A 12,861-nucleotide genomic window follows, 5' to 3' on the forward strand; every position below is an offset into this window, starting at 1 on the left:
GTCATCGGCTTTTGGGTAAGTACTCGACTGGCAGAGTTAAGGTTCTGGGCATAGACTCAGGGGTCTCCCAGGGTCAGGCAAGTACAGTTGTTACACCCTCAGCGGCACAAGGGCAGCCGGGTGCAGAGTGTGGTAGGCCCAATGTTATCCTATGGGAGGCAGGGGGCCAGTGGTTGGTGGCTGCTGGGTAGCAGGCCACGCGGCTGTGGGAGCTGGGCTCCTTGTCACTTGCTCAGGGCAAATGGGGAAGAAAAATAGAACAGAGGTTACACTCCCAGGGGCACTTGGGCGGCTGGGTGCAGGGTGCTTTTGAGCAGTCGGGCACTCAATGGATTGCAATGGAGAAGCTCAAGAACGAACAAAGGCTGCAAGCTCGGGACGAAGATTCTTCGGGTGCAACCACCACTTCGAGTGGTAAGTTGGGTAGTTGAGGGATAGGTAGGCACCCAGGAGTTGGGCACAGGGGGCCTAACTCACCCTGCACCCGGCTGCCCCTGTGCCGCTGAGGGTGTAACAACTGTACTTACCGGACCCTGGGAGACCCCTGAGTCTATGCCCAGAACCTTAACTCTGCCAGTCGAGTACTTACCCAAAAGCTGATAACTCCCTTTTCTTCCATAGGGTAACATTGACTGGTTTCACTTGGAAATTCTTCCAAGTGTGGAGTTTCTAAACTTTAAAATATTCGCCTAAAACGGAAATACTCACGTGCTACCAGGATAGATTTCAGTGCTGGATGTTGGTGCCCAGCACTGACCCTGAAAAGTAATCACACCCATACTTACCGCTAACCCAATTTTCTTCCATAGGAAACCATTGAATATTTTTCTGTGAAATTTCTTCTAAGTGTAGATTTTTGCAAACTACAAATATTCTTTAAAAATCGCACCAACTATGAAAACGTAATTGCTTACCCGTTTTAGATAGATGTCCCAGTGCTGAACCTAGCAGCCCAGCACTGGATTACAAAAGTAACGAGAACATACTTTGTTATTTGAATTTCCTTCCATAGGATAACATTGCCTGGTTTTTGCAGAAAAAGTTTCTCTGTGCCGATTTTACAAACTTACAAATATTCGTTAAAAATCGCCTGTATAACCAAAACACATTCTTTCAACTGTTTACAGGTGGTACACTAGTGCTGGATCCAGGATCCACCACTGAGTTAGAAAAAGTAACCATAACCCCACTTACCTGCCAAGTGAATTTCCTCCCATAGGCTAACATTGGTGATTCTATGTGAAAAGTTTTCAAGTGTCAACTTTTAGAATACAAAAATATTGCTTAAAAATCACAACTGTAACCAAAACGCTTTTACTCAATTGTTTACAGGAAATGTCCCAGGACTGTATCCAGGATCCAGTTCTGTGGTTAGAAAAGTAATCCTTAGAGTAACTAATTGCATTTAACTAGAAATTCCCATTGAGCTCAATGTATTATTGTGTTTGAAACTGTGTTGCCTATTGCAACCACTGTAACTGTTATATTCAAAAGTCTATTGCCTATTATAAAGTATTTATCTAAAGTAACTCATTCTGAGAAAGTATATTTTGATACCTATTGTTGGTTCTAAAAGAAAACTATATATTTTGATACAAAACCATTGGCCTAGAGTTCAGTCCTTGAGTGTGTGAGACTATTTGCTGACTGAGTGTGTACATCAGATGCTTTACACTGTCCTCCGATACTGCCTTACTGCTCGACCAAGCTACCACTTTAGAGAGTAAGGTTATATCTAACATTAGCCTCTGCCAAACCTCTGGGGACTGTTGACTCTGTGCACACTGTACCTATTTGGGAACAGTGTATACAGAGCCACTTTCTTAGTCAGGTCTGGGGAGCCACCTAAATACTAAATTTAGGAGGCGTTTCAGGAGAGTAGCAGGTAAGGCCAATGTGCACCTTATTTGGGGTGATTGCACCCTTTATTGTGCCGCACTCCTGTGGGAGGGGACAGAAGCCTAGCCCGGATTGGATGGGTGCCCCATCTTCAAGATGGCAATGACTAAAAGTTGTGCTTCTCCTTGCTTCCCCACCTTAGGGGGTGGGTTAGCAGAGGTGGGCACACCCATCTTTTTTATTTTCCCACCCAAAGTGGGGGTGTAAGCCAGGGGCTGCCATCTGCTGCTAGCAGCGGGGTGCATTACAAAGGTGGCGGGTCTTTGTAGCTTCCTTCTTTGAGCACTGGCCTATGCTGGGAGAGGAGGCCCAGACTGTGCATTATTTATGGTCCCAGAGAGCAGGGGTCCAGACATGTCTGGTGGTGGCTGGCTGCCTACAGCCAGTCAGAGACTACACCAGGGTTGGCAGGGATTAAGGTGACCTCTGAGGTGCCCTCTGGGTACATGGTACAATCAATGCCACACTGGCATCAGTAGGGATTTATTGAAAGGAGTAGTTTTGTACCAAACACTCCTGTATTCAGGGAGGCTATCATGGTACTGTGGAACTTGAGTTGTTGAGTTCCCAGCCCATGTACTCACTATGGCTGCACTGGCACTTACAATATTAGGAAATGGTGCCCAATATTGTAGGGCCTGCTCATGCATATGCCCTCACCTGTAGTATAGTGTAGTGTACTCTGCCTTAGGGCTGTGAGGCCTGCTAGAGGGGTGAATGACCTATGCTGCCAGGCAGTGCTAGCTGGCATTGCACCCAGGCATGGTGCCTTGTCGACTGTCGTTTTCTCCCTCACAGGGGCATGCAGGCGGCAGTGGCATGGACCCAGTGAGGTTGGTCCCAAGGGACCCTTTTCAGCCCCCAGTCTCTAGGTGCCCAGCGTACCATTTACCAGGAGCTTACAGTGGGTAGAAGTACCAAGTGGGTATTTGAATTAGGGAAGGAGCACTGGAATAGGGGACCTGGTTGTCAGGAACCCAAGGCACTACAACCAAAAACACATCAAAACCTGGCAAAAAGTGGGGGGCTAACCAAGCAAAAGAGGCGCTCTCTCACGAATGCCACTGCCTCAAATTGAAAGCGACGAGACTACAAAGCTTGAGTGCAGAGGCCGAGGAAGAGAACAGTCAGAACACATTTTAACCTCATCTTGTCCTTGGTAAGCAATAACCCACCCTTCTTAAGCCCATAAAGGGATCAGGATTCAGTGGTCATCAGGCCCCTGACGTCTCGCCATTATGGGACGGACAGTGCAGGTCTAACAAGCATTTTATATTACAACTTAGTAATTGAGATTCCCAGAATCACAAGGATTATGGCTCGGAAATCTATGCAAGTTGCCATGTTTGAATAATACTTCAAAGCCCCTATACTTTGCAGCATGAACTTAAATATTTTACTTTTTCCACTACATAGATAACAAATGTAGAGAAAAGCTATTCTCTGTAATCCAAGAAAATATGGGAGCATTTTGGGTATCCTTGCCACCCTATTTGCACAAGAGTTCCAAACCTTAAAACTGTCCGTACGTGTACAAACAGGGTGGGAAATGCAATTGAGAAACTTATGGGTATTTCCCACATTGCCAATGACCACTGGTCCTACCTCACTCCCTTGTAGGCCCAGGGTCTCAGTTCTTAAGGTTACTGTGCAGTGTTTCCTGTTGAAAACCATTGCCCCAAACACAAATTGAGAGCCAAGAGGCTACAAAGCACGGCCTTAAAAAGGAGTGCAGAGGCCGAGGAAGAGAACAGTCAGAACGCATTTTAACCTCATCAGGTCTTTGGTAGACCATAAGAGTCAGAGACTTTGTTAGGGAAGCCAGCTTGAACATTTATCAACGTGTGTCCTTGGAAAGCAAAGGTGGGTGAAACACTGACAGAATGTGTTGAGATCATCTCTAGCCCTGTCGTGAGGAAGCAGTAGTTTGCTTGCAAACAAAGGCTCCTTCCATACTCCAAGTACTTTAGTCAAGCCACGTCCTGAGCTAAGCAACATTTCTTTGAGAGTGAGGCATGCAGCTGTGTGTACCTGGGCTTCTCACAAGAAATAAAAGGAAGTCTTGGATTTGGTTGTGAGGGTCTGCTATTTCACACAATTCTGTCTGGCTTGCGGCGACGGTCAGAGCTATGAATGAGCAGACAGGTGTACTTTCATCTTACACCTTCTACAAGCCCTGCTGCACTGAATATCCTACTAGGATAATAATGTGGAAGATGTCTCTTGGTGTTCGGCTAAGTAGACGGACTCTCGTGACTGAGCAATTAAATGTGTTCCCTTTAAACCTCTGAAGCTTGGGAAGTGATGTCCAAAAATGCCGGGCAACTAAAAACCATAACATTTGCATCTAATCTATGAAGAATTATTCTGATGGTACAAGTTCTGACTTTCAAAAGTGCTTTGGAATGCTAGGAGACAGATTTTCATTTAAAAAAAAAAAGGAAGAGCCATTGAGACACAAGAGAGTTTCCAAGTGGAGTCCCAAGACAAGGTAAGAAGATGTTTGAAAGATTTTACTTTCTCGTAACAATCTGTTAGTAGCAAAGCATGCAAGTTTACAATACTACAAGCAGCACAGTCAAATCGAAACAATGTGTCCACTACTGCTCTTGCCTACATACGCAGAGTTTAGAGGCCTTGGTGCAAGAAATGATCTGTTGCACTACAGAAGGCAGATTTAGCCTAATCTTCAATCAGGGCACATTTAGCTGCTGTGCAAAATCGTCAACTTTAGTCAATACTCAAAATACCAGTCATGGAGGCTCTCAAGGTAATATTCCCTTCTAGAGCCCCACTGGCCCCCTCAAGGAACCTCAACACTGCTCACTGGACCGCCATTTGAGCGGTTACACTTTTTCCCATTACAAGTTCTTTCACGGAAGTTGGCATTCTATATTGCTATAAACTCCCTTCGTAGGCTTGGTGAGCCGCAAGCTCCAAGAGTGAAATAGTCATTTATTCAGGTCGTCTTTAGAACAAACCCTTTTAAACGGCCTGAAGTAGGCTCCCTGAACCACGGCAGTCAAGCCATGGGTTGCCTATTTTCTCCTCAAACTCAATCCGTTGTGGAAAGCGCCTCAGACAGTCTAGGTGTTAAAAGAGCCCTCGGGTACTATACTAAACCTTAATAAATCCTTTGGAAAGGCAAAGCACCTCTTTGTAACTTTTGTCAAGCTCCACTTGGAAAAAAATTAATTTCCAAAGCGGGCTTTGCTAAATGGAATGTCCAGTGTACTCAGGTTTGCTGTACTAAAACCAAACGCACACTGCGCTCTGTGCCCAAGGTACATTCCACTCGTAAAAGGTGAGCCACTAGGACTTTCCTAGGTAATATTCCCACATACATACGTAAAGCTGCAACGTGTCCCACCAGCTCCTCTTCGTCCAAACATTTTTGTGGGGACACTCTTGCCCACCAGGACGCACAAGAGGCGCACTGTTCTTAAAACTTTGTTCCAAAAGTCTTCCACTACAGCTCGCAAGTCACTGCGTCGGGGAGAAGGGCCCCTGTTCTCAGACTATGCAAAGCATGTGATCTACAGAAACATATCCTGCAAATGGAAAACATTACTTAACCTCTAACAATCAGTTTTGCAGGTTGTGGTGCCGTAGATTCACATGTAGCCTCACACCTCCCCGGAAGCGAGCTCACACCATGCTTTCTTTAATATTAAATTACCTATTAAATACATTAAATATCCTGCATCACATCACTGCACTTACTCTCACCTGTAAGGGAAAATCCAGTGTGAAGTGGAGTCTGTTCTGCTGCATTGTGGCTATTTAGGGAGGGATCACATGTCCCCTCCATACCTAGTTCCTAAGAATAAAACACACACACCCTGCAACACCCCGGCTCAACACTAGATGGCAAGAGAGTGGAAAGCCTGTAAACTACAGCAGCACAATTAGGGCCTGATTTAGATCTCGGCGGATGGGTTACTCCGCCACAACAGTGACTGAGCGACCGCCGAAATATAAATCCCATAGGATAGAATGGGGTTCATATTTCAGCGGAGGGATATCCGTCACCGTTGTGGTGGAGTAACCCGTCTGCCGAGATCTAAATCAGGCCCTTATGCTGATCTGGTCACGTGTTGACAGCCAGTCTTTCATGGACTCTGAATGACATCTGGGAACGCAGAAGTCTCTTTGCAAGCATGAAGTAGAGTTGCGGTACAGACCGTGTGACATTAGACCGAGGGGGCTGTATGTTCGATTGGAAATAAATAAAAAGCCGCCTCTGGCCCAAACAATGAACCCATCAATTGATCTTGACGATATAGGCATGAAACATGTCGATCTCACACGCTTTCGTTTACTGGATTATACCATTTCCATTCAGGAGAACCCAGTGGTGTAACAAATGTTGAAGGGGCTCCCCTGCAAGGTACACAAAGGGGCCCCCGCTACTGATTTTATCCAGAGCTATCAGGCCCGAGTACGTTGCTGAAGGGGCCCCCTGCAGCTCGCCCCCCCCCCCCGCCAGGATCATCATGTACCCAGACTTCCTTCACCTTTTTGAACTGGACTTACATTTTGCCACTTGTATTAAAAAAATCTTCTTAGAAATATCTATAGTACATTTCAGATATCTTTTTCCAATCTTCCTACCGTTATACTTGTATATTTGACATATCCCTAGTATTACTTTAGCGAATTGAGAAGTTCTCCAGTTAAGCTCCCCTAGGAGGGGCCCGTGCAGCATTAGAGCACCAGTCCAACGAGGAGCAGGCCCGATGATGAAGCATGCCACCTTTGGGTGGGTGAGGGCACTTGTTTCTGATCATCAGCAGTATTAACTTGTAGAAGCATTCCAGGCCTCTAAATTAGATGCCGGATTAATTTATTCAGAACAGTATACCTTATAGTTACTTTTATATGAAGCTGGAGACTGTATACTGGACCACCCAGTTCTCCTTGTATTTTCACTTTTGAGAGGTCCAAACAATTAACCACCCCACGAGAAAGGCAACCAGTCTTCAACCCAAATCAGCACCAAGGGGAAGGGAGACAATCCCTCATTAACCCAGTTTGTGGTCGGTCTTAGATATAAAAGTATATTTACCGGAATGCCACAAAAAGGCAGGACTGGATGGGCTGCTCTCACCTGGTCCAAGACCACCTGACGACATGAGGTGTCGGTTATGGCAGACAGTGCAGTGTTACTGAAGTCTACCTTCCGTCAGTCCCTCCACGCCAGCTGCAGTGTCCCAGGTGAGTTCAATTGAGTGTGAAAAATACTGCTTTAATGCTACAGATGTGTGGCAGCCAGTTTTAAAACTACTAAGAGTGTACAATGTCAGTATCTTGTCAAGACGGTGTCCTGAAGATCTCTCGCTTATACAAAAAGTGCAGGACATGGAGTTCTCAAGCTGGCTTGTGTTATTGTGGTGATGTGTAAAGTTTGATCTGCTTGAGAGGAAGCTCCCTCTGAGTAGGGCTACTTCGGACTATGGAGATGCAGACTCCACTTGTATTTTTTTTACCCAAATCTAAAACTTATGCAATGTTGGTTATAGACTTTGTTTAAATTGGTTATGAAAATGTTAAGGTTTCTGCTATATTTAAATAACACATTCAAGTCAAGTCTCTGCCACATGCCCAGAATAATTCAGAAGTGTGATGCTGTGAACGACCTGAAGACTTAATTAGCACTTCAAGTTAGCATGTTTACCTAGGTGGGCGTCTGTTCACATTCAACACATCAGGGAAGAAACATTTCTCACATACTGAGACAGCGCTGGGCTAGGATACACTCATACAACACCCATAAATGTTCAAAGCATCCATCAGGCAGCTTACATTCACACATATGCAGAATGTTTAGCACTATTTTTCAGGGTAGGCAGCAAAGGGGCAACAGACAACTGATTGAATGTTCAGGATGCATTTAGCTACAAGTATTGTAGCAAAATATGTTTTTTTCTTCTTGCTCGGAGATCTAACTGGGATTATTACCACGCTCCTGAGCCCGGCTTGGATCCTATCTTCAAATATTTGGCTTTCTAACGGAGTAACGGCAAAGGGAGACTATTCCAGGCACTTTGTACAAGCACTAGCAAACATTTTAACTGAGACTTCTATGCACTTTTACTTACTTCAGCAAGGAGTACATGTCCAGCAGGTTGTTCTGGATGGGAGTCCCGGTCACAGCCCAGCGGGTTCCTGCTCGCAGCTTGCACACAGCGATGGAGGTCTGCACCTTGGGGTTCTTAATATTGTGGGCTTCATCCAGAATGACACGAGCCCAGGCGATACGTAGCAAGGTCGAGCACTGGAGGGTCTTATCCTGCAGGGAAGAAGAGCTCAGGTTCATGGCATGACATCAATTCTGTTAAGGGCCAGAGGGCTGCGGTTTCTTCCTTTCAGTAGCTTTTAGATCCTTTGTGGCAATTTATCTGGCTTACTTCAAAGGAAAGTTAGCAACGACATCAAAAGCCACAGGTGCCCCCGCTTCATTTCAGAGTTAAAGATGTGATTCCTAACAAAGTAAATTCACTTTTACAGATGGTCCCAGACACCACAATAGCCAGCATTGTAGCACACGGGAAGTACATCTGGAGTAGATGGGAAGCACATCTGGAGTGGATCAGAAGAGTGTTGGAGTAAGGGCTGTGGCCGTATAAACAGCGCCCAAAAACAATGTCCACCGTGCAACGGATTCCAAAAGGCACAGAAAACATTTATGCGTAGAAAGTAGTGGTAAAATTCAGATGTGGTACATTTAGGACACTGTACAGGAAAATGGCCATTTCAGGGAAAACATTTTTTTCTTAAAATTGGAAAATATTCACTGACATTAGTAAGTGTGAAAGTGCTGCAGGCTACGGAAGAGTGGCTACTGAAGAGAGTGGCCACTGTCTCTACGCAAGCTGTGAATGAACCTCCACTTCCCAACAGACCAGTCTACAGAGGTCAACCTTCATGCCACATTACATCACCTTCAGAAGCTGTGCCCGAGAAGCCAGGAAGTCTAGGAGAATGAGAGAAGCATTGTGTGTGCCAGTCATCGGACAAGGCAGAGGTGGAGAAGGCAAATGCTACTTACCAGTATGCATCTGTTCTTGGCATGTAGAGCTGCAGATTACACACTCTGCATAGATCGCCATCTGGTGTTGGGCCCGGATGTTGCAGTTGTTTTTCTCCTGGAAAGACTTTGGAAGTCACGAGGTATGTGACTCCTCCTTTGGATCGTACTGCGCATGGGCTTCGGCTCCATCCTCAGATTGTTTTTCGCCAGCAGGGAAATGATGGAGCGCAGTAATAAACAGTGAAGATGCCCATGTGTGTTGTATCTAAATAAGATAAACTGGAACAGATAAAGGAGGCGGGTGGGCGTGTTTAGATCTGCAGCTCTACATGCCAAGAACAGATGCATACTGGTAAGTAGCATTTGCCGTTTGAGGTATATGAGCTGCAGATTACACACTGTGCATAGATTGTATAGCAGTACCCATCCCTAGCGGTGACCACCAGTATCTGTTGCAGTGGTTTGAAACAATGTTTTGAGTACAGCCTGGCCCACACTAGCTTGTTGCTTAGGCTGCACATCTACACAATAGCGTTTCGTGAAAGTGTGTGGTGTTGACCATGTAGCTGCTTTGCAGATGATATCTAAGGGCATGTTCCCTAAGAATGCCATGGAAGCCCCTATCCTACGTGTAGAGTGTGCTTTAGGGGGTGGGGGGAGAAACAGACAGCGTTCGTTCTGCAACGGTTTGTGGTTGCGAGAAGAATACAGGTAGTTCCACAGATTGGTTTAGGTGAAAGGGAGAAATGACTTTAGGGAGGAATTTCGGATTAGTACGGAGAACAACCTAGTTATGGTACATTTGCAGAAAGGGTTCTTGAATGGTGAGTGCTTGTATCTCACTGACCCTTCTGGGGAAGTGATGGCTACAAGGAAAGCAGTTTTCCATGTTAGGAATTGAAGTTCACATTTGTGCAGAGGTTCAAAGGGTGGCCCCTTAGTCTAGTGAGAACGATGTTTAGGTTCCACACAGGTGAGGGTGGCAATCTGGGGGGAATTGTTCTTTTGAGGCCTTCCATGAAGGCTTTTATGGCAGGTACTCGAAAGAGTGATAGATGTTGCCTGTTTTGTAGGTAAGCTGCTATGGCTGCAAGGTGCAGTCTAATAGACGTGTAGGCTAGATTGCATCTTTGTAGGTGTAGTAAATAGCCTATGATGTGTTGAATGGACACATCTAGGGGATCAAAGTTATTGTTGTGGCAATAGACCACAAAACGTTTCCACTTGGCTGCGTAGCAAGCTCTAGTGGTAGGTCGCTTAGCCTCTCTAATGACGTTCATACAGTCAGGAGGAAGATTCAGGTAACAGAATTCTAGGATTTCAGGAGCCAGATCGCAAGGCTGAGCTGGGTCCGGGTGCCTGATCTCTGCATGGTTCTGGGTTAAGAGGCTTGGAGAGAGGTGTAACTTTAGGTGCGGTACTACAGATAGTTCCAGCAGTGTGGTGTACCACGGTTGTCTGGCCCAAGTTGGAGCTACTAGTATGGGAGTGTTGTTGGAGTTTGCGCACCACTAAGGGAATGAGTGGGAGAGGCGGAAAAGCATACGCAAATCTGCCGGACCAGTTCATCCATATCACATTGCCTTTGGACAATGGGTGTGGATATCTGGCGGCGAAGCTTGAGCATTTGGCGTTTGTGGGTGGCGAAGAGGTCTATCTGTGGATGCCCCTATATTTGAAAGTATGGGTGAAGAACTTGTGGCTGGAGTGGATTTGTTGTGTTTGTCTGCTGAGCAGATCTGCTATAGTGTTCTGGACTCCTGGGACATGTTGGGCTAGGAGGAAGATTTTTTGGGGTATGGCCCATCTCCATATGCTCTGTGCTAGTTGAGAGAGCTGCAGAGTGTGTGTCGCCTTGTTTTTGTACATAGTACATGGCTGTCATGTTGTCGGAGCGGACTAAGACGGCCTTGCCTGAGAGATGAGTTTGAAAAGCCTTTAGGGCTAAGAATATGGCTAGTAACTCCAGATGGTTGATGTGGAGTAACTTCTGTTGAGGTGTCCACCTGCCCTGCATGGTGTGATGTAGTAGGTGAGCTCCCCAGCTGGAGAGCGATGCGTCCGCTGTTAGTACTATCTGAGGAACCGGGTCCAGGAACGGTCGCCCTTTGGAAAGGTTTGTGGTGTTCCACCACTGCAGAGAGAGTTAGGCACGACCGTTTACCAACACCAGATCTGTCAATTGACCCTGGGCCTGTTTCCATTGGCGCGTTAAGCACTCTTGGAGAGGACGCTCTGGCTGGAAGAGAGTGTTCTGGCTGAAATTTGGCACGAAGAGCCTGAATGCTTGCTATCCTGGCAGGACTGGGGTAGGCTAGTGCTTTTGTGGTGTCTGTGGTGGAACCGAGGTATTGCTTTACGTGGGATGGTTGCAGATGGGACTTCATGTGATTTATTGTGAAGCCCAGGTCGTGAAGCAATTGGATAGTGGCGTGAGTGTGTTGTACACACTGGTTGTATGAGCTGGCTTTTATGAGCCAGTCGTCTAGGTATGGGAAGACATGAATGTGTTGTCTTCGCAGGTGTGCTGCCACTACCGCTAGGCACTTGGTAAACACCCGTGGTGCTGTGGTGACTCCGAAGGGGAGCACCTTGAATTGGTAGTGTTGACCGTCCACTACAAATCTGAGAAACTTCCTGTGAACGTTGTGAACAGGAATGTGGAAATAGGCGTCCTTGAGGTCTAAGGTGGCCAGGATGTAGTTTTGGGAGAGCAGTGGAAGTACCTGCTGGAGTGTGACCATGTAGAAATGGTCTGAGTGTATATAGTGATTGAGGGGTCTGAGGTCTAGGATGGGCCTTAGCGTCTCGTCCCTTTTTGGTATGAGAAAATATAGGGAGTAAACTCCCGTATTGTTTTGGCTGGTAGGAACTAGTAATATCACACTCTTTTGTAGGCGTGAGATTACCTCTTGTTTTAGTAGTGCTAAATGTTCCTGCGACATTGGGCAATGTTTGGGGGGGGGGGTAGATGTTAGTTCGAGGCAGTAGCCGGACCGAATTATTTGCGTTACCCATTTGTCTGAGGTGATGGTAGTCCAGACAGGGAGGAAATTATGGAGTCTGTCCCCAACCGGAGTGGGATGGTCTGGGGGGGAGCTGAGGGAAGTCATTGGGAAGGGGTGGAGGCAGAGCGGGAGGTGTTTGTCTTGGCTCTGCCTTTATTATTGTTGCCTCAGTAGCCGCCTCTTAGGTAACCCCTTGTAAAGGTGGATTGGGTGGGGGCTTTATAGGAAGTGGAAGCGGTGTCAGAGAAGTAGCCTCTGGATGTGCTTCGAAAGGAGGAGCGGCGAAAAGAGCACCTGGGAGGGTGTGATTGTAAGGCTTCCATAGACTTCACTGTATCCGTGTCTTTCTTCATTTTTTCCAGGGCCTCATCTTCTTTTGGGCCGAACAGATGTTTCTGGTCAAAAGGGTGGTTCAGAATGGAAGCTTGCACCTCTGGTTTGAAACCTGAAATCCTTAGCCAGGCATGGCGACGGAGGAGGACGCTTGTGTTAATTGCCCTAGAGGCGGTGTCAGCTGCATCTAGGGCACAGCGGATGGAGGTGTTGGTGATGGTTTTGCCCTCCTGAATTAATTCATTGGCTTTATTTTTAGATTTGTCAGGGAGGTGTTGCATTATGGCTTCTAGTTCGTCATAATGTGCACTGTCATATCTTGCCAGAAGCGCTTGTGCATTAGCGATGCGCCATATGTTGGCAGCCTGGAATGCAGTGCGCTTGCCAGATGCGTCCAAGAGTTTTGACTCTATCAGGTGGTGGTGCCTCGCCTGATGCTTGGGAGTTTGCTCTTTTTCGTGCTGTAGACACTACTAGGGAATCTAGTGGTGCTGGCCCTCTGATGTAGGCGGGATCTGTAGGGGCGGCTTTATATTTTTTGTCTATGCGAGGGTTGATGACCCTGGCTCTGACTGGATCTTTAAAGAC

General features: G+C 46.5%; 1 protein-coding gene across 4 annotated transcripts in view; it reads right to left on the reverse strand.

The window, feature by feature from the left end:
* Nucleotides 1-12,861, reverse strand: part of TTF2 (transcription termination factor 2) — a 186,546-nt gene that overhangs the window by 76,697 nt on the left and 96,988 nt on the right. For all 4 annotated transcript variants that reach the window (XM_085620975.1, XM_085620976.1, XM_085620977.1 and 1 more), the window contains exon 14: nucleotides 8,001-8,191. In XM_085620975.1, the coding sequence (XP_085477101.1) occupies nucleotides 8,001-8,191 (191 nt within the window). The remainder of the gene's footprint in view (nucleotides 1-8,000; nucleotides 8,192-12,861) is intronic.

The sequence above is a fragment of the Triturus cristatus genome, chromosome 8 (assembly GCF_964204655.1).
Source record: "Triturus cristatus chromosome 8, aTriCri1.1, whole genome shotgun sequence".
NCBI lineage: Eukaryota > Metazoa > Chordata > Amphibia > Caudata > Salamandridae > Triturus > Triturus cristatus.